Source organism: Pempheris klunzingeri, chromosome 4 (genome assembly GCF_042242105.1).
Source record: "Pempheris klunzingeri isolate RE-2024b chromosome 4, fPemKlu1.hap1, whole genome shotgun sequence".
Lineage (NCBI taxonomy): Eukaryota > Metazoa > Chordata > Actinopteri > Acropomatiformes > Pempheridae > Pempheris > Pempheris klunzingeri.
In genome coordinates, this window is record NC_092015.1 from 19,150,039 (window position 1) to 19,171,960 (window position 21,922).

At 41.3% G+C, this 21,922-nt stretch overlaps 1 protein-coding gene across 1 annotated transcript in view; it reads left to right on the forward strand.

Moving 5' to 3' along the window:
* dscamb (Down syndrome cell adhesion molecule b) overlaps positions 1–21,922 on the forward strand; it is a 113,904-nt gene that overhangs the window by 5,685 nt on the left and 86,297 nt on the right. Inside the window, exons 2-3 of the mRNA XM_070828853.1 lie at positions 11,905–12,222; positions 12,936–13,082. Of these exons, the coding sequence (XP_070684954.1) occupies positions 11,905–12,222; positions 12,936–13,082 (465 nt within the window). The remainder of the gene's footprint in view (positions 1–11,904; positions 12,223–12,935; positions 13,083–21,922) is intronic.

Consider the following 21,922-nt stretch of genomic DNA (forward strand, 5'->3'; position numbering starts at 1 on the left):
AAACATTCACACTGGACCTCATAAATACTGCCTCCTAATCCAGTCCTCCACATACCAGGGCCAGGCTTTGAACTCAACACACTCTGAGGCCCAAGGCTGAATTGATCCCCATGACTGAGGCCTGGGCATGATGCGTGTGCCTGATGTATTGTGGCTGACTAACATGTCTTTCTCTTCCATGCTGCCTTTGAGCTTTGCTCTCTCCTCTCTTATTTCATGGACAGCATGTTCGATCTCTGTGCAGTTTTCCGACCATATATTCGACATCCGCATCTCGATCAGATTATTCAAGGCTGCGTTTCTAGGAGCTGTTTCGCCCTCAAGTCTGCCCATGCTCCTGATGCTCCACAGTCCGAATATTAAAGTAGGCTATGGGATAACGGAGGAGGCAAAGCTGGATAGACAGAGTGACAGAAAGACAAATGGGTCCAGCTTGGTTTCTCGACACTGCTCTTTATTTTTAAACCTGGCACAGATGCTAAGATTTAAGACCAAGTTAGTGGCGGTTATTTTTAGCCAGCCATTTTTAAAGCGCTGTCATCTTGTTGGAGTTGAGGTAAGGTGTGTGCATGTGTGTTAGGTGTGCAAAGTGGGTGCTTTATTGTGTATTTGCAGGTGTTTACGTGCAAATACCTATATACGTGTGGAGGCAGAGGGGTTTACAGAGTGTGTGTTCTTGTGTGAATGCGTACTTGCCTGTGTGTGCGCATTTAATTGGGGAGCTGGGTGGGTGGGTTAGGATGTGACATGGAGTGGAGCCACAGGAGTCTGATTTATGTCCTTCTAGCCACTCATCGATCCCCCGGCCCGGTGTGAGACTGAGTGCATTGTCAATAATCTTAGCACTTTGTGGTATTCCTAGAATTCCCAGACCTTCTCTGCTCAGACCAAGGTGTGATGCTGCAGTAAGCCATCTTGTCCAAGATCAAATAAGAGGGCACAGGGCCTGGCAGCAGTGCATTTGATTGTGGGGTAGTCTAGCAGTGAATAGATCATTCTGCAGTGGCTGTGGTGTTGAAGGAAATGGAGAGCTGGATGTATTGTTCACACAAAGGGAGGGTATTTGGACAGAGCCCTGTATGGGTCCCCAGAAGCATGTGGCTGTTTACATGTTGCTAAGTGTCCCCATAGACTGTTGCCAGGATGAGGTCTATTATGCGTTGCTCTGTGTCTCTCTATCTAGACCATCCATCCCCACAAGTGATTATGCTAATTAGTGTTTGATCAGATGATTAAATTAAAACTCGATTCATCCAAAGTACTAAATGCTCAGAATACATTTGTGTCTGCTTGGCTGCCTGGCTTCACACGCCATGAGTCCCCTGGTGTCCCAGTCACAGGAGGAAAGGATGACCGGAGAGCAGAGGAGAGAAGAGGAGAAGAAATTGTACAGAAATACCTCTGTTTTTTATTCAGGCAGTGGCACATAGAGAAGGAGGGTTGTAATAAAGCAAGCCGGGGGGCTGGGGGAGAGAGGGGGAGAGAAACGAGGAAAAGGAGAAAAATAAGGGTGCGTGTGTGTGTGTGTGTGCGTGTGTGTGTGTGTGTGTGTGTGTGTGTGTGTGCGTGCGTATGGCGAGGGAGGGGTGGGCGCTGAAAGAAGCAGCGTTGTGGTCCCCTAAGTGTTGAATAAACATGCTTGGTTTAGGGAAATGGCTGCGATAAATGTTTAATATGATAAGTCCATAAAGACGGTCAAATGAGTCTGGAGTATTAAAATGAGCATGGCACGCAGCAGCAGTAGCAGCAGCAGCTTTGGGGGTGGGGGGGAAGGGGTTGAGGGTGGGGGGTGGGGGGGGAGATGATAATGGCAGGCAGAGCTAACAGGATGAGAGCAGCCAGCTGCTGTGACATCAACATTAACACACTCCACCAGCTGCTGGTCACAGACGTCTACCGGACAAAACAGGGACAGTGGTGTTTCTTCAAAGAGCCACCATGGCCTTATAATGACATTATCAACTGAACGTTAGCAGTAAGTGCAGCATGTTTGTGTAGCATTTTTTCAAAATAAAGCCGAAAAGTGCTGTAAAAAATCAACTAGAATAAATGGAGGACTTGCACTGGTGGCACAATTCAAGCTGATGGCTCATTAAAAAAAAAAAAAAGAGAAATCGGATACAAGAAAAAAAAAAATCCAAAACAACAATCCAAAGAGCAAGGTGCAATACAATGTATCAGTTTTATTACTGAGAAATCATCATCAAATGCTCAGTAATGCATCAAGAAAAAAAATAATACAAGTCACACGGCACCTGTTTTTTAATTAATGTATCCGGCAAGTCTCAAAATGTTGATACTGAACCTATCTGTAAATATTCACTGACATTGTAATTTATTTGTTTTCCCTACAAAACCTGCTCGTAGTGACTAAAGCATGATAAGTAGTTGCTATGCCAGTGTTTAGGCCCTCGCAGCTCTTGATTAATGTTTGGGAAAGATTGTAGTCGTGGTTAAATATTGAAAAAGACCTGACAGAGACAAGACGCATTTACTTTATCAACATTTGAATAAAACCACAATCTTCTCTTTACTTGCCTAACCTTAACCACTCAGGATGCAAACCCCAAGCTCAATGAGACGAATCACCACCAAATAATAAAGAATATGAAGGCAGGACTTAAAGTGAAGAGGTTATATTTGCTACAGTTTCATAAAGGCGTGCTATGGCTTGCTAACAGATTCAGGTAACACAAGTGAAATAAGATTCTTGAGGGGCCAAAGGATGTCAGTTTCAGGCCATTCTCTGCAGCCTCTCATGTCGCAGCGCGTGCACACTGAAACCTCCACCGACGTTGCGTTACCTCAGCTGCCACGCAGGTGGACAGCCGTCATGTTAAGACACCATCAACAGCAACTCTTTTAAAGGCCTTTAGCCTTAATGTTTGGTGACATAATAAGGTTGGTTGTCCACTATGTGCCACGTCTCCTTGTTTAACTGATGTAAGGCTCCTGCCAAGAGGCATCTGCACAACGAGAACGCTGCTGCTTAATCGTGTTATCGAGAGAGACGGCGTGTGCTGACCATTAGATTATTTTGGAGACGATTCGATTACATCCACTCAAGTCTCAATCAGACATGTTTAAGTATAAAAGCAAATTACACAGAGAATCTTAGAGCATAGAAGTTTCTGATGTCTACTGCTGACTGGCAAACTGAGCTGAGCTGAACCAGCAGCCATGCACTGGTTGAACTGTACTCCAAAATATAGCATATGTCACAATGACACAGATGATTGGATTATCACAGAACTGAACTTTAATCATAGCCGTAACAATGGTAACAATGGTGACACATTCATTTGATTCTTTTGAATAAATGAGCAAATGAGTGGGCAGCAACTTACGTTCCTAGTGCCTGTTGTTAACCTGGATATTGTGATTAATTTGATTCATTCAGAGGCAGAGTGTGTATTGAACAGGTTTGTGGCAATGCATGTCTGTTGTCTTAATCAGTGATTTAACCTCTTAACCTTCAATTTTCTTGATTATTCTGGTAGTTTTTTCTTAACCTTTTGAGCCCCCTGTAAACTCACCAATGGGACTGTTGTTTCAACACATTGAGCAGCAAAGCACCGTTTTAATATGACAGACTATTAAAGGTCAGAATACTTCTAAAGATAAAAAACAATCTGGCAAAATGTCTATTGAATGGTGCTTTTTTCTCGACATAAGCTGGTTTAATAAAGTAGGCAGATGCAGAATATACAGTATATTTGACACTATCATATTTAGTGGAAACATTTTTCCAACTTGGAAGCTTCTTAAGGAAAGCTGAGTCGTAGCAGTCGTTGAGTTCAAGGGGTTAAACACCCACATTTTAATTAAACACTCAAAATGAGTTATTAAATACGTTTAAAATGTCCTACTTTGATTCTACACCTAACCTAATATCACAATCAGTTTCGTCATTTATCATAACTTTACAAAACACATTTTATTGTGACACACACAGAAGAAATGTATCTTAGTGGTTCTCCAGAAATCCCCGACACACTCGCAACAGAATGCGTTCAAAAGCTACTGTTTGCATTTTTGGCAGTCTGTGTGTTACTTCACCCATGATGCACCTCACAAGAATAAATCAACCATAAAAAATATTTATAAATATATTCGCCTAGCACTGTTTGTCAAACGGATTAGCATTAGCTTTCTATAAATACATAGTTTTTATTCTTGTTAATTGGGTTGAGGGGAGGCAACGCCACAGTGCTGCTCTGCTCACTTCTTGGTAAGATTAGAAAATCATTTTAATTAATAGGTAAGATTGCAGGTGTTGAAGTAAATAATCTGGAATAAGTTCCTTCTAATTGCAAAGGCTGAGGTAGAGGAGTAGCATTTTCTAGGTGAAACCCAGTTCATAGTAAACACGCAGCGAGTCCATGCAACACTTTGAATGTAATCTTTGTTTTCTTTACTTTATTAGAGACGTGGGTTTCCCTACACTCTCTTGTGCGCTGGTTACACATAGTAATATTACATTTGTTATAGTGGAAGTTTTTATTCATCAGCAGCAGCAGCAGAGGGAGCTGCTATAGTTTGCTACAGTATAATCCCTCATCAGATCCTCTCTCATGCATTCATCATCAGCGGCAGCAGCATAATTTAGACATCAATGTCTTTATCGCTCAGTTTTACTAAAGTGAGAAACAGTCCAGGGTCTCTGGCTTCCCCTTGATGAGACAGGCAGCCACTCTGGCCCACTTAAGACATGAAAATAGACCGGGGAGGAGGAGGCTCATCTGCTGTGGGGGCCTCGGTTTAGCGTTGCCCGCCCCTCCTAGACATCAGAGGACAGATCTGTCGGTGTGGATCAGCTGCTTGCACACAGCCAACCCTTTCTACTGTCACAGCACTGCTTAATATTCATGAGAGCAAATTGGAAGACAGTCATTTAACTTCCGTGCATGTTGTATTGCCTCTGGGCAGATCAGATCAGTGGGAATGCTTACTCATACTGGACTACTTGGCCCCGAATGGCTGTTGTCTGCCCGCCTCAGAACTTCTAGCTGGTATACTGTAAGTTGTTTTTAGATTCATGGCTTTCGGCAGATGGCTAAATTTACTTTGGCAAAATAGGATTTTCAGCTCCTCAACTCTCTGAAAATACCTGCACACTGTATTGCAAATTTGGGTCATGCACAGGTCAAGGTCCTATTTTTAGTTGCTGTGAACACAGCTTGATCACACACTTTAACGCTGCATACATCATACCAATACTGCTACCCATAAATCCACAGAGTAAGAATAGGAATTTGTTAAGGTGGAAAATTGCTCTGGCTACTGTGAGTGTTGAATGTGAGCGAGCCAGGTATGATCTCCGCGTCCCAGGCAGACTTGCCCTGAGGGCACGGAGCAGAGAGCTGCTTTAATTACCCAGGGTTCCTGCTGTCACATTGTCACTGTGAAGCGCCCAGTGCCACGCTGCCATGCGGTGCTAAGTCCCCCTACCGCGGCGGCGATGACAACTCAGACAATGGCTCTGCTCGCTCAACAGATGCAACACGAGTGCCCTCTGAAATATGGGAAGCTAAATCAATCCCACTGTCTCTCTTCTTGTTTGCTTCCCGCTACTCTCTCTTCTTCCCATGTCAGAGAGTGTTCATGAAAAAAGCCAGTGGCTGCATGAAAGACAGAATATGTAACTATGGCGTAAGAGTTAATAGGTTGTCAGCAGTTTCCCACGTGGCACTGGGACCATCCACTTAACACTGAAGGTACATGAGGTGGTGAAAGTCTCACCAACTTTGCATGACTTTTAAATGCTTTGATCAGTGTTCGAGAAGCAGGTTCGCCGAAAATAGTAAAGCTGTGCATACAAGATACGAGAAAATGTGGTCTTGTGGCAACTTAGAATAGAGTAAAATCTTTCTTGTCATTGTACAAGTACAACGAAATTGAAACTTCCTCCCTCTTGTGATTCAGCGAACAGCCAGTTAGTAAATTCATCTTTACCTGCTGTTCGTTCCCACCGGCATTGATTACACGTTTACTTAAATGAAGCTCAGTGGTTCTGAAAGCACACTGTCATGGTTGGTTGCACCCCGTCAACTGATGAGCTCTATTGTGTGAAGGATCACAGTCCGGTGATAATACTGACCACTGGTGTTGTTGGACATATTGTACAGTAACTCTGTGGGAACATTACTGTGGCTGCTTTCCTACATCACATTTAAAAAGATAAATCATCAGAGTGTAGATACTGATACTGTGAAATTGGCTCAATAGAGCTAACACCAGAATTTCCCAAAATGTCTTAATACTGAAGAACAGACAGGCAGTTATACTGTTTAGGTCTAAATAATCATTCTGCTCAAAAATTCATAAATTCCAAGCAGTAACAGTTATGTAATGCATTGTAATGTAGCAATCAGTTATTACACTTACTTTTATAATGTAGTCCTTTATTCTCATGCATGATTGTTGTCAATGAAAAGACTGTCAGCATCTACAAAAAGTCAAATGTATTAATGGCAAAGGAAACCCACAAGTTTAACCTCAACAGCCAGTCTTGTGGAGGACTGTGGGTTCAAACACTCAGACTACGAGTGAGCAATGCTGCTCTGCTATTTAAAAGCAGATGTCAGAGTGTTATTAAGCAAGGCACTGGCTTTCCAGTATGTTCTTGAACTAGTCACCTCTGAACAGTGGATGTGAGTAACTGCATAATTATGTCGCACGCGCAATCATCAAAGCTTCAATGGTTAAAACTTAAGACCACATTGGCTTATTTTATTCAATTCAATTCAATTCAATTTATTTTGTATAGCCCAATATCACAACAGAGTTGTCTCACAGTGCTTTACAAAGTTCACTGAAATACACAAGAAATTTATGTAGACAGACAAGAATTACACATCATCTTTCAAAGAAAATGCTTGAAAAAAAAGCCCTTTTTGTGTCACAGAACTCACTGATTTAGTTTTCTTGCCCACAACTTTGCTGTTTTGGTTCACTTTCACCCCTCTGATCAGTGTCATTTTGAGCCACGGCTGACACTGTGCACTACCTCACCAGCACCTCACGGCAAACAGACAATCTCAGCAACTATTTAAATAGTGAAGCATTTAGCAGCTAAAGAGCCAGACATTTCCCTCAGGAGTTGGTGGAGACCAAAGCAGCGATAATAGTGAAGAGTGAATATTGGACTTACATTGGTCAGAGGACAAGAAAGATGTCTAAATGCATGAGATGCAAGCAAGCCACTGTTTCCTAGCAAGCTTGCTTTATCAACTTAAGTGATGATATGTTCATGTTGTTTACAGTTATCCAAAAATCAGATAACATTGGCAGCGCTTTTTGCTGTGGAAATACAGTCCTCTTTGATCTGTTTTTGCATGTCATTTGTCTTTTACAGAAAACAGATAGCATCTGATCTTAAAATTTATAAATCAACATTCATATATTTATAGACCTTGTACTCACTTTACCACGGTAGAGATTGTGAAACACCAGTAGTCTGCTGGATGCAACTTTGCAAGTCCAATTATGGTCTAAAAACAGGTAAATATTTTAAGTTATTTACCCAGTATCCATTATGCAGTTGCTTTCGAAGTCTGCTGTACAAACACTGGAAATAGAAGCACTGCATAGACAAGTGTAATAATGCAGAATCTCATCAGTGATGGTATTGTGTGCAATGTTGTGCATGCCTACAAGTATACCAACCAAAACTAGGACAATAAGGCCCAGATTTAAAGAAAAGAAAACATACATCTTAAGAAGAATGAATGGAAAGTGTAATGTATAATGTGTTATCCTCACAAATGCTTATAGATTTAGTATTTTCCAAATACTAAAAATGCTATTTTGTGTTCGCTCCGTCGCTGGCTGAGAATCAGAAAGATGTAAATGAAGCTTTTTTCCTTCTTCCCTTCTCCCTGAAGATATCCCATTGGAAAAAAATCATAGTCAATTATAGATGCATATAATGCATTATTGAACAGTGTCATTTATTTTACCTTTACGGTTGAGCTCATGAAAAATTATGCCAATTACTGATTTCCTCTCGGGCAATGTAGTAAGTGGTTGGGCCCTGAGGCCGTTTGTTGGGGCATGACATGGTGCTCTTTGTGAGGTCTGACGGGGTGATGTACCTGCGTCATCGGACCGTTTGTGGTCTGGCTCCTGAGCTTAGTCAATTAGCAAAACGAGTAGCGCAGTGATATGCACCCTTCCACCAGAGTCAATTTCTTTTTTTAATTAAATCAATCTCGCTATCACTCAGCCAGTCTAAATTGAGTTGCTCTCACATACTTTTAATATGTGAAATAGACGAATATCAAAACAGCCATGACATAAATCCTAATCCAATTTCTCCGATGCTTGCACAGAATAGAAGCTTTCCAAGCAACCGCACACTTCTTTGATGTGCTTCTCTTCAGCCATTCGCCATTGTGCTGCCGTAATGTTCAAACTATCAATTAACAAAGTATCCAAATTGTATTTGCTGAAAACTTTGATGTGTGCCAGTTGTGTCTGTCACAGGATTTTGTTTCCAATGTATGAAAATTATTTTTGCTTTGTCTTCGCTTGCTTCCCAAAATCCATCCAGCATCATCAAAGCAGGATCTCAAACAGTGTTTTGCTGACATATTACAATATTAATACATAAGCCAAATTTACAAAGACTCTTTAGCATAATCACCAGCGCATTTCATGGCTCATACACAAAGAAAATGGGCGCTGAGTGTAACATCAGTAAAGGCTGCATGTTCAAATATATAGACATGAGTGATTTCAAAGTGTCTTCTCCTTCTCACTAACCTTGAGCACCGTCCATGAACAGTCCCCTCATGGCTCCAGTCTGTATTATCAACAGAGCACTGAGAAGATTGATACTCCCTGTGCCAGCTGGAAAAAAGAGAATGAATCAGAATTTAATATGACTTTGATGTATTATTTTCATCTTGGCCGGTGCCACAGACCCACTGAGAACCTTATCCCACTGCATTTTAAAAGATTCAAATAGGCTAAAACTTTTTGATGTAGGAGACTGTACAAGAGTGTATACAAAGGTTCCTCTGCTGGGAGCATATAGAGTTATCTGAATTCTATTAAGGCTACGTTAAAGAAGCTGTGTGCTTCATATGTTAGGTGAATATACACTCAAAACACAACTCACTATTAACATTGCCCAATGAAGATGAGGGTAATTTTAATCAATTTAGGATAAAAACTTTTGTCTGATAGCAAAGCAAATGTATCATATAGATAGATAGATAGATAGATAGAAATGAAACATTGAATTTGATTTGTCAGTGTGCATTGATGCCTATTCCATTTTCACAGTGTAATGATGGGAAAACATATATCGAAATGCATCCAGACTTGCTAATAAGCGTTGCAGGCTGTTCGCAGCATTATATTTAGAGACTGAACCTCTAACATATGCACAGAAATATGTGCAGAACCAACCAGAGATGCATTGTTAGTCATCACCTTGCACAAGTCACAGATGGAAGTAACAAATAGTTCTGTACATCAGTGAGTGAGGAATGTGCATTGTTGGCATTCACAAATGCAATCAGCATACAGTACGTACGGAGAGGCTGGTAAACAAAGAGATGGATTCGGTCATTAGACTGTCCTGCGACGTCTGCTACGTGCTGGCTGCCCCACAGGCCACATCACAGCTGACATGTTGAGGACGATGATTATATTCCAGTGGCAAATTCTGTTCAAGATATCGCCTCATATTGCATTATTTTTGCTTTGTAGTTATTTTGGATTATCTGTAGTAGTGGTAAGAGCTTCTACCCTGTCACTCCTCGGGGACATGTACATTTTTATTCTGGCTGAAACTCAACTTATCAGTCAGGCCTGACACACTGATACAAGCCGTACTGCAGTTGTTGAGCCTAGTGTCTGCAGGCTGTATAGATTTCCTATGCAATTTTTGTGACAGGGAGACCGACTAGACCCAAAAAACAGCTGAATAAGTAAACACAGTCTCAGTGTCAGATATCATAATATTATGACTATAAAATTACATTTTTATAAAGTTCCAGGATGCTTCATTTACACAATATATCTAAAAACATATTATTCCCAATTATATGTAGGCTTTGTTAACAGCTGCAAAATCATCCTTTACAGCAGCTGCTAGCTAGCTACAAGGAAGATAAAGCGACAGGTTTGTTGGCCGCTTTCACTTACCTAATGTTTTATAAAGACATTTTAACACCCAGGTGACTGGTAGAATGTATATATGCTGTTTCTGTTTCTAGCATACTTACCTGATGCTAAAGTTACAGGTAGCTGGCTATTGCTTTTAAAAAAACAAGCATCCCTGATAAATTTTGTGAGTTTAATGCCACAGCTGATACAGGTAGAGCTCATTTGAACTACATTTAATTTAGTTGTTTAGTTTACCCACTAAGCATTGCACTTTGTTTGCAATTGTTGAACTGATGATCAAGTAAAAACCAACACTTCCCTCCAAAATTTAGAGGAGCTGAAGTATAATTGAGTATTTTCAATAATCTGAAGTACATCAAAACTGTACTCAAGCGCAGTACTTAAGTAAATGTACTTTATTACTTTCCACCACTGTACCTTCATATCGCCTTTAGTGCCTGCAAAACAATGGAAGTACCTGTGCAGTTCAGTGAAGCACCCAGAAATCTCATATAATCATAAAGGAAATAATATAGATCATGTTTTGTTACATGTTTTTATAGCCTTCATTAAAATCTTTCGCAACAAAATAATGCATGTGGTCAGACATCAATCATTGGACATGGTCCCTTTATCTTTCCTCTTGTAATGTGGATGAAAACCCCCCCACCGTCGGTCCACATTGTCTGAATAGGTTCACTAATGCATTGGTGCCAGTTTCTGGAGCACAGAGGATGCTGTTGTTGTTTGCACTTCAGAAATGATGCAAATGTCCAGATTTCCAATATGTCAACTAATTCTTGTAGAAAAATGCCGCAGTATTGACCTGTGTTTGTGCTAATAATTTTGAACCAGTATTCCTAATTTGTGTTTTTGTGGATAAGCTTGTGTACATGAGCAGATCACTGGAGTGTCTCTTTGCTGGTTGAGAGCTGCTGGAGCAGAGAAATGGATGGAAACGTCTGCAATTTGAAACCTTGTTAGGAATTTATGAAGTGCTAAAATGTTTTCTCCCCAGGGAGGGTCCAAACCAGCTGCCAGTGTCACTGTAAGCCACTTAGTGCAGAGCCTCTGGGCCCGTCACCAGGCTGAGATGGCAAGCGAGATACACACATACACAAGTACTGTACATACAAGTAGTTTTGCCTGAAAGGATACAGTCTCTCTCTCTCTCTCTCTCTCTCTCTCTCTCTCACACAGAGAGATTGCAAACATGCTGGTTCCATCGCTCTAGAATCAAACAGTTGTAGATCACTATGGAGTGAATTGGTCCAATATTGACACTTGTCACCCTCCTCTCCTCTGAAGAATGCTCCTGCACAAACTGCATTTAATGTCATTCTCTTTACTGTGATGTTGGCTTGAATTAAAGCTTGAACATGATCAAGGTGACTGACCTCATTTCATAATTGATAGTACTTTATGTTAATTTAATGTCCTAGAGGTACCGGGGATGGGAATACAATGATGAATCCAAACCTACCGATCATGTTCCATAAGTAGAAGCGCTGAATGACTTTAAAGGAATACTAAAATGTTGACATTTTAAATAAACATTTTATTCCTCCAAACAATAATATGTTTGTTAAATGTATGTGTATGTTAAAAATAAATATGTGGTCTGTGGTCCAGAGCTACATTCAAGGTTTTGCTTCCAAAACTTCATTTATTGGAAAAGAAAACCAAGTATCTTAAAAACAACGCTACAGCATAATAAAAATGGTGCATAAAAGCATACAAATCCATGGTTGTAACCGCACACATCCTGTGTTTCCTGTCTTGCAGTTTTCAGTGAGGACCTACATTCCAGCTTATACTTTGTCAATGCATCTTTGCAAGAGGTAGTATTTGCCAGCACCACAGGGACCTCGGTGCCCTGTCCTGCTGGGGGTGCGCCGCCTGCCTCGCTGCGCTGGTATCTGGCGACGGGCGAGGAGATCTACGATGTCCCGGGCATCCGCCACGTCCACCCCAATGGAACCCTCCAGATCTTCAACTTCCTGCCATCCAGCTTCAGCAAGCTGATCCACGACAACACGTACTACTGCACTGCCGAGAACCCTTCTGGCAAGATTAGGAGTCAGGATGTCCACATCAAAGCTGGTGAGGTCACACAGAGGGGCTTGGTGTATCACGACTACTTGTAGTAACGGTAGTGGTGAGAGAAATAGTTGTAGCACTAGTAATAGTGGTGGTGGGAGTGACCGAACAGTTACTATCAGCTGTAGTCGATATGAAAGTTGGATGATAGTTGGAGGTTGTTGTTATAGTAACAGTGCTGAAAGTGGTGCTTTTTGTAATATTACAGTGGTAAAATCTAACACTTGAAAGACAAATTAATGTGAGTGCATAAAATGTGTGTAGTACAAATTAATCAACTATAGCTCTCAATCATTTCCCTGAACGTTTTAAGAAGTTTATTATCGCATAAATGTTATTTGATACATTATTATATTATTATTATTGTTATACTGTTTGGGTGATCATCTGTTTGACTCTTGCCAAATTAGATTGGACATGTGAGATGTGACATTAGAATTAGGACATTTTTTCGTCTCTAATATCTATGATGTTTTGAAAGCTTGTCAAATAATTTTCATAAACCAATTTCTTAATTTCTCATTTTATCTAATATACTTTTTTATAACTGTAAACCAAAATGCACCACCAGTAGCACTGTGATTCTGCAGTCGTTTTCCCAGAGGTTTCTTCAATGATAGATATCCCGTCTCATAAAATGAAAAAGGACACAATAACACAATGGGTTTCTACTAAATGAGACTTGCCGTGTATTTATGTGTTTTCTTGTTCTCCAGTTTCACGGGAACCCTACACAGTCAGAGTTGCTGACCAGAAGGCTATGAGAGGCAGTGTAGCCGTCTTCAAGTGCATTATCCCTGCTTCTGTTGATGCCTACGTCACTGTTGTATCATGGGAGAAAGACACAGTTTCACTCAGCTCAGGTAAGATGAGTAATACGTAAATACTTCAATAAAGAGCTTTTCGTAATTTCCAAGGGATGCAACCTGATAAAAATCAGCCATAACAAGTTATGGTGTATGTTGATGCTAAAATGACCACATTGGTAACTTTGTACGAGGTCATTAAAGGGCTGTTTATCCCAGACCCCTCCCCTCCATGCTCTGCTCTGCTCCATCTTCTTTGGACACTATGTTCTGTTTCACTGTGAGTCATCTTCTTACCTGTTTACCATCGTGCTCTGCCATTACTGGGGCTCTGCAGCTCTGCACAGCCCTGTCCTCTCACTAGCCAGAGGATGTTGATAACTGTCACATTGAATCACTGAGCTTCTCTCTCCTATACACACTCCACCTCAGCCAACTCCATTTTGAGTCCGGCAAGGGGTAAAGTGGAACAGTTTACATAGCATCATTGACCTAGTTACCCTCCTTGTTTGATTCCAGTGGCACAGCATGATAACGCAAGACCCCAGAACATTCTGCGGGTTGGATTTTTACTTTTTTGCTTATCTCTTGATTGCTCCATGTACTGCCCGCTGGCTGATTTCGCTTCATACTGGGGCGTTCAGGGACCTGTAAGTGAGCACTTGATGTCATTTGACTGAGGGCAGAATCTGGGACGGTGTTTTGGTGGCATTTTAAATGCGTCTGCTCAAGCATGAAGATGTGTCTTCTGATCCATGCCAGCGACTTATTTACTCGAGGTTACTCGAGTTACTCGCTGCGAGCTGCTGGTTGAAGACATTGCCTAATGTCACGGAGAGCGGGCGAATATGCAGCGTGCAGATACGATTATGTTCAGCAAATGAAAATGAATCATGTAGACAACACTCGGGGATGATGTTTATCTCAAATGTGGGTGAAAAAAAGTGTCCGTTTTGAGGGTAGAATGTTTTGACATATCTCGTCTGCATCTTTATCAAAAGTAAAGTAAAAACCCTCTCCTCGTGTACGGACTGTGACTCGTGCATGTGTGTGTTCCATTCCTTTGTACTGAAAAACTAATCACTGCCAATCATTTTTTAAATGATCTGTTATGGTACTGTCCACAATGATTTCTTTCCTTTTTTTTTTTTTTTTTACAGCAGGTCTGACAGCCTATAGAATATGCAGTGAAGTTTTGATGGATTATATTGTATGCTCGGTGTTCTTTTGAGTTCTTTCGCAAGCGTTCAAAAGAACAACGATATTGGATTGTCCGTGTTTACTCCAATAAGTATTGCAGCAGGCGAGTGCTGTCAAAAGCATGAGCACACTGTCAAAATCACTGCTGCTCCGTGATAAATATTTGATGGTCGATTCTGATGCATGAGCGGATTCACCTCGCACTGTTATGGAGAGGGTATGTTTACTCTAGGAGCGAGGGTTAGAAGGATGTGTGCGCGAGTGTGTGTTTGGGCGTGAGCGAAAAGGCGAGCGCGTGAGAGAGAGAGAGAGAGAGAGAGCACAAGGACACCGACAGGGCTTGACAATGGCAACTGGGTGCAGTTTGACCCAGCCTAGTTTTCCGACTCGCTCTCCAGCCCCTCTTTTCTTTTCTTTTTTTTTTTTCAATTTTTCATGAAAGAAGACTTGGTCTCAGTGGACACAAAATAAAGCTATCCCACAGCCGCACTGAATTATTAATCTCAGGTTTTTGTTGGGAACGGTAACATCAAGCGCACTTCCCCGCTCTTGCATCGTGCATTAGAATGTGAGGAAGGAGAGTCGAGGCTTTAGATGTGTCTCTTAGTACAGACACAAAATAACCAGGATGGCGATCTTGAAAAATTGAGGTGACCGTTGTCATGTGATTATTTATCAAACGCACATCCACAGTTTAAATACCCTGAAACATCCAAACATGTCATCACTGCTGATTATGTGCCTGCCTGTTTAATATCTTCAAGTGTAAATGGGCTTTTTAAGATCAGGAAAGTTGCACGTAGAGAGGTAACTGGCTTAAATCGCGGCTGCTGAAATCTTTCAGTATCCAGTGATTCACATTAGGGTCAAAAATAGATGCATAATTACAGACTAGGGCCTGTCTTAATTAATCAGCGGTGATTGAAAAGTTAATTACAATATGAATTACCTCTCAGAATGAGGACTGCTTAGTAGTCATTTGAAGCGGCCTGTTTTCAATGTGAATGAGCATGACGCAAGCTCACTGGGTCCTAATGTTGCCACTAACATACCATTAACCCGTCATGAATTTTAAAATGGATCTCGCAGCACGAGCTTTCAAATGCCCGGCTCCGATCGCCTCCTCGCTGCTTTTGATAAACAATTGACAGAGCAAATAGAGAGATGAAAGAGGCAAAAAAAAAAAAAAGAAAGAAAGTAGAGCGGGGAGGGGAGGAGTTGAGCTGTGTCCTACTGTGTAGCTGCTAGGATTTTATATGTGCGACCTTTATTTTAATGCACGTGTGCGTCTGTGTTGTCACATGCACCTTTGTGCATCGCTGTGCACACGCTTGTGTCTGTGTAGTTGTGTCTTTTTTTTTACATGCTTCTGTGTGTGTGCATGTCAAGTGGCCATGTTTTTTGAAAAGGGATGGAGCTGGGATGGTGTGTGTTTTTGTGTTTTTCCATCGAACTCCCTTTTGTCTCTGATCATTCATGATGTTAGGCAGCGTAATGAGCTGGGCGGCCTTGGTTGCAGAGAGAGGCTTCAACAGAGCCAGTGCTTAGATATTGAATGAGCCGCACACAACATGTTGTCGCTGAGACCTTGCACTCTCCTTTAAGACGCATGCAGTTTGCAATTTGAGCATAGATTCTGTGTCTAACATTCCAACTGTTCAGGTCCTCCTAATGTAAAGTATTAGTTATAATCTATCTGCTGCTCAGATTATTTTCCTAACATGTACAATTGCGTACGCATCTCTAATGTCGTGAGTTCTTATTGCCTTTTTTCTACGGATATAGGAGCAACATTAGCGTGGAGTCAACATAAGCTCTGTGGCAAATGGCACGCACAGTGCCACTCGCACAGCTTTTTATGCATGTGTCGACATTTGCAGCCATTTATATCTTGGTCTTAAAGTGTAGGAATCTTTCAAATGCTGAAGACCAGCGCCAGCGCAATTGGAAATTAATTAAGGGACCAAACCGTAAATTAGATTTTGTAACAATCACGAAGCTGGGTGTTATTCTGTTCATCATTAAGACACGCAAGACAAGCTTAATGTTAGGATTAGTTTACTTAATACACTTAACTTAGGTTAATAGATGGTGAGGTGTTGGTTATAATTAAACAATAGCAGTTTCTTTCTTATCTTACTTGTGGAATTTTTTAATTTCAAATTACAAGCTGTTTTTAGTTGTATTTTTAGTAGTATGTGTTTATTCTTTTCAACTGGTTGATTAATGGATTAGTCGAGTAATAGACAACTAATAGTCAACTATTTTGATAATTCATTTGATAAGTAAAGATGGCAAAAAAATCACAGATTCCAGCCTCTCATGTGAATATTGTTTGGTTTTCTTCATCCTCTATCAACTGAATGTCTTTGAATGGCTTTTGGACCGTTGACAAGACGCCATTGGGGGCTCTGGGAACCTGTCATCAGCTTTTTTGGTATTTGCTGACATATAATTGACAAACAGTTAATCCATTAATCAAAAAGTGATCAAGTCAAATAAGCGTTATTTGCAGTCCTCCACAAAGCAAATATCTGATTCATTGTGCTCATTTCATAAAAGTCTTGAGGACAGCACTCATCTGGTGTTAACTGTCCTAAATGCTGGCTGCGCCAACGCCTTCGTCCAGTCACTCATCCAGTGGGAAGCCTGACACAGCTGTAGATAAGGAAGTGCAGGCCGGACAGGCAGCCTGTGTATCGCCCCTGGAGAAGACAGGAAAAGAGGGGAAAGGTGAGGAGAGGTGAGGTAAGATGGAATGAAAAAAGCAAGAAGAAAAGAGCCGTCTCCTCTGGCGTGGAGAGATATGGTTTCCTCCTTGAAACAAACATGCAGGCCTTTCATCTTTTCGGGCTGGAGATTAGGCTAGAGATGAAGGATGGGAAGCTTTAGTCTGTATTACCACGCACGCTCAGTGCGAGGCCAGTGGAGAGGGATGTCTCCAAAAACCACTCCTACTTCCTGGATGAGCCTCCATCTTGCTATTCCACCCCCTTAATTGTATGTGAAATTCCTCCTTTGACTAAGGGTTTGGTTAATGTTAATATATATACTGTGAGACATTACACATTTGTCAATCATGTGACACTTTGCCATATTGAATGGCTTTATGATGATGTGGGTATTTATCTCAGTATTGTTGCTTGCCCTGATATTTAATTTCCTCGTTCAGCCAAAAACAGAAAATACCATATTTGTGTACGTTAATTATGAACAATTGTTTTTCAGAAGAATGTGTTATATCATGATATATATTGGTAATGTGATATAGAATGACATGTAAAACAATACTCAACTACAATTTCATTCATACTGGCCACCGCTAGTTAAACACTAATTGTAAATAGATGGAGTTTGATATTTTTGTGCTTACTGTCTGTTTTGTATATATATGATTTTACCAACAACATCAGATGCTGACATTGTTTATGTTGCATTTACATTAGTAACAGGGAGATCAGTAAAGTGCCTCCTCTCCTCTTTTCTCTCCTCTACTTTTCTTTCTCACCTTTTGCTTTGTTTACTTCTTTTGTTCCATTCTATTTACCCTTCCCTCCTCTCTTCCTCTCTTCTACGTCCTCCACTCTTTTCCATCCTCCTCCGCTGGCCTTGACTATCGGCCTTCTCTCCTCTCTTCTCATCTCATTGCATAACCTGCTTGGCACAGCGCCCCAGTCAATTTCCTACTGTGTGGAAAATGCTGTTTTTTTTATTTGCTTTATGCAAATAAGTCCCTCCAATACTCATGGCATCAGTAAAAAAAAATCTCTAGTTATATTTTTCAGTCACAGTCATGTCGGCCGCTTCCCAGCTGTGCGTTTAGCATTTAAGCGATGAAAGTGCTTCTGCACTCTTGCATTCTGCTCACTCCTCTCTCATGGGTTCTTGTGAGTGCTTATAGAGGCTAATTAAACAGTTTGCTTGCTAATAGAATCACAGTCTTAACCAGCCACCATCTCAGTCGCTGGAATGTTAAGGATGTCTTCAAAGGGGCTACTGTAGGTGTTTGGTTTACAGGATCACTGCTCAGCGGGAATTTATCATGCCAGTGATGTGCCACCGCCTCCATTTTTCACTGAGATTGACAGTGAGGGCACTGAGAGGCAGGCGGAGACGGGGCTGTAAATTCAACACGCCCAAAGTCAGGCCAACCTTGAAAGGAGGGCACAGTGGTAGAAATGAGCTTGGGAGGAAAGAAGATGCAAGGAAATGTAGAGGAGGAGAGGGGAGATTAGAGGAGAGGAAGTGATGAGAGTTGGGGAAATAAGAGAATGAGAAGGAGGAGATCTGAAAGGTAGAGAGGAGGAGAGTGAGCAGGGCTTTTTCTTTGGTAAACAACGGACTGCGTCACACCAGCCACATGATCTTTTCCCTCTGTCTTCTTCCCACTTTCCTTCCCCACTCACTTTTCCTTCACTCCATCTCTGCCTCTGCCTCTCATTCTCCATCTCTCTCCCCACACAAGCATGGGTTGTTGATCTTGTTGTTCAGGGGCTGGAGAGAACCTGGAGTGCGTGGTAACCACAAAGCAATTCAGAGGAAGATCTAGGTATTAATATGTACATGTGCGTGTGCAAATATACCATACACATGCGTGTCTAAGTGTATTTGTGGGTGCTGGGATGTGTTTTTTTTTTTTTTTTTTGCAAGCTACTCCACCCATCCTGCAGTGAAACACTATGAAAACAACACAGCCTATCATTTTGCTCTCCCCCCCCCCCCTCCTCCTCCCACACAGATCAGCAGTTAGTGAAATGCTGACCCTTGTCTTTCACTGCACCCCTTTTCCCAGTCCACTCACACACAGCTGCCTGAAAGCTAAGGGAGATAGGGGTTCTTATTGTTTGTACGGCGTGTGTGTGCTGCAGTGGTGCTGGAACTGTGCGTTTATTTTCACTTGAAATGTACATCCACTGCCTATATGTGTGAGTGACGGCGTGCGAAGCGTGATACTGTCAAATAGGAGGTGTTTTGGGGTCGGGGGTGGGGGGGCACTCCTTAAAGAAATTTAAAAAAAAAATGAGGAAAGGAAAAAAAAATCAATAGTTGTGTGCATTAATCATGCTGCTGCCACATAGAATTATGGGAACATGAGCTGAAGGATGCATTTTGTGCATTTGCAACATATGAGTGCTGTGTGAAAGGGGGTTTGGGGAATTGGAGGAGGACGAGACAAGACCCTTTTAGTAAGAAGTGAGGTTAGAGCAGAGATAGTTGGTCGGTGTTTTCTTCATGTATTGTGTGCACAGTGTGCGTGTGTGTGTGTGTGTGTGTGTGTGTGTGTGTGTGTGTGTGTGTATCTCTGTTGCCTTTTGTAGAAACCCAACTGCCTTTTGTAAAGCTCGCTTTAGGATAACATTCGTTCAGTGTTGTTTTGAAAGCTTTGATGTTACAGCTTTTGAAATAGCTGAGATTACATTTTTATTCTAAAGCTTTTATAATATGTAGCCGTTTCAGGATGGTATGTCTCACTTTTTTTTAATTTTTTTAGTTTTTACATTATTATTTTGGTTGCTGGTGTGGCATTTGCCATTTTGAAAGACAGAAACCTCTTTCTCCTTTGACTTTCTGTTTGAGCTGTTTGAAGTCTCCATCCTAGCTGTGGTAAAGGCTTGAGGACGTGATACATATTTGATAAGGATCGATAGAAGGGTTACTGAGACAGAGATGGAGGGAAATCGATCCCGGACTGGGCTACCCAAAAGCATCTTAAAGCTAAGGTCATCTTGAGAGTGTCCTTCTGGCTCAGTGGCTTAGGCGGACTTTTACTTTGTGCCGAAAAACAATGCACATTTTTAATTCTTCCTTGCTCTCACAGTCTCTTTTATAATGCATCAATAGAACAATCTAGTGAAGTAGAAATACCAGAGGAGGGGCTGTTCTCAGCTCTCAGATTTTCTTAATGCTTTATCTGAGGTTTATGTATTATATTATGCCATCTACTGACATCCTAATCACCATGCACATAAAACAATAAAGCAATCTGTTTAGTGACGGGAGACTGAACAGCAGACAGCGCTCTGGCACGGTGGCTGTGATTCCCAGCTGATACTCCATACGGATAGACAAAATCAACAACTGTTGAAGCGGGCACTCTTCCATCAGTGTTTACTAATAAACAGAAGCAATATGGCAGCCATTAGGCTGTTTAGGCAGGGAATGATTAGGGTAGTGATGGCTGGGCGCATTGGGAGACTGAACATGCTCTCATCTTTAATAGGCAATTTGGCTTTCTGTGACGGGGATGCCCCTTTGTTTTCCACTTGGACTGAAGACAGAGGCTTAAATAAGCACTGTTTTGGTAGAGTAAGCTGTCATTTCACTGCAGGAGTCTGGTTCACAGTACTGTCCTAAATTTTTTCTATAGTTTTAGGGTGTCATTTTGTGACATTTAGTCAGTTTTTAACTTTATTTTTGATCTTATATCACAGTAATATATGGAATCAGCACATTACCGGAGCATTAGAATGAGAATTAGGAGTATACATTTATAGACAATGCAATACAGTAATACTAAGAGGTTCATATGATGACTGGTTTCTGTGTATAGTTGAGTAAAGCCCAGTTAGTGGAACAGGTCTATCCTGCCAGAGCTTATGGATTACTGTAGAGCAACACTGTGTTGAAAATGGACTGGAGCTGGGCCAGAACTAGCCTGGCGACAGGCCAAGACACAGATTAGTAATAAGCATGGTGTGAGCTAATTACAGCTGGAACACGCAATTAATTTCTGTTTATAAACTCTCCTGGATATGGGCTGTTGGGGGACTATGGCTGTGCATAGGTGCAAACTTCCTCTGTTCATGTGTGCGTCTGCATGTGTTAGTGACAGGTGGCGTGGTTCATGGAGGAACCTTCCCATATGTTCCCAGCTGAAGCGCTGGGGGAAATGGAGACAAACTGGTGTGCTCAATCACATCCCATAATACAACAGCGTCTGATCCCATCTTAAAAGTGACTGATTAGAGTAAAAAAAGGCACTTAATAACTCAAATCACTCTGCTGACCTAATAGGGATTTTTCACTCCATTTTTTTTTTTTATCTCTCTCGTCTTCCATCCAATCAAGGATTAATGCATGGTCTTATTCTGCTCCCAGGGTGGTAAGTCTGGAAAATACAGTAAATCACATTGAGCCTCTTTAAACTTTCACACAGGCCCCTGGTGTCTGTGCTCCCTTGCTGGGCATCTGTAACACTGATTAGACATGATCATGGTTTTAGAGCACCCGCCAGACACCAGACACCAATCAGAAGAGATCTAAATGAGTAATTTTATTGCAAAACACATTATGGATCTATACATTATGAATTTGTCTGAGGACATGTCTTGAAATGGGAAAAACCACTGATCTTACACAATTAAGTTCAGTTTACGTGTCACAAAGGATTTTGACCTTTTTTTTTTGTTTTGACTATATGACTATATGTTTGAGTGCCTCTGCTTTATAGAGGCTCAGTACTACATTGCTGGAGTGGTCCTTTATTAGTACTATTTCATGATTTAAAAATGCACATTTGATATTCATCATATCAAATAAATATTTTGGAAGCAAAAAATGCAACAACTTGAATGTACGTTTTTAACTTAACTTATATCCACGGATATGTGGAGTTAGTAGAGCAGACTGTTTGTGGCAGAAACTCTGAAACAAATGTGGGATGTAATAATAAGTTGGCCTTGCAAACATTGATTAGA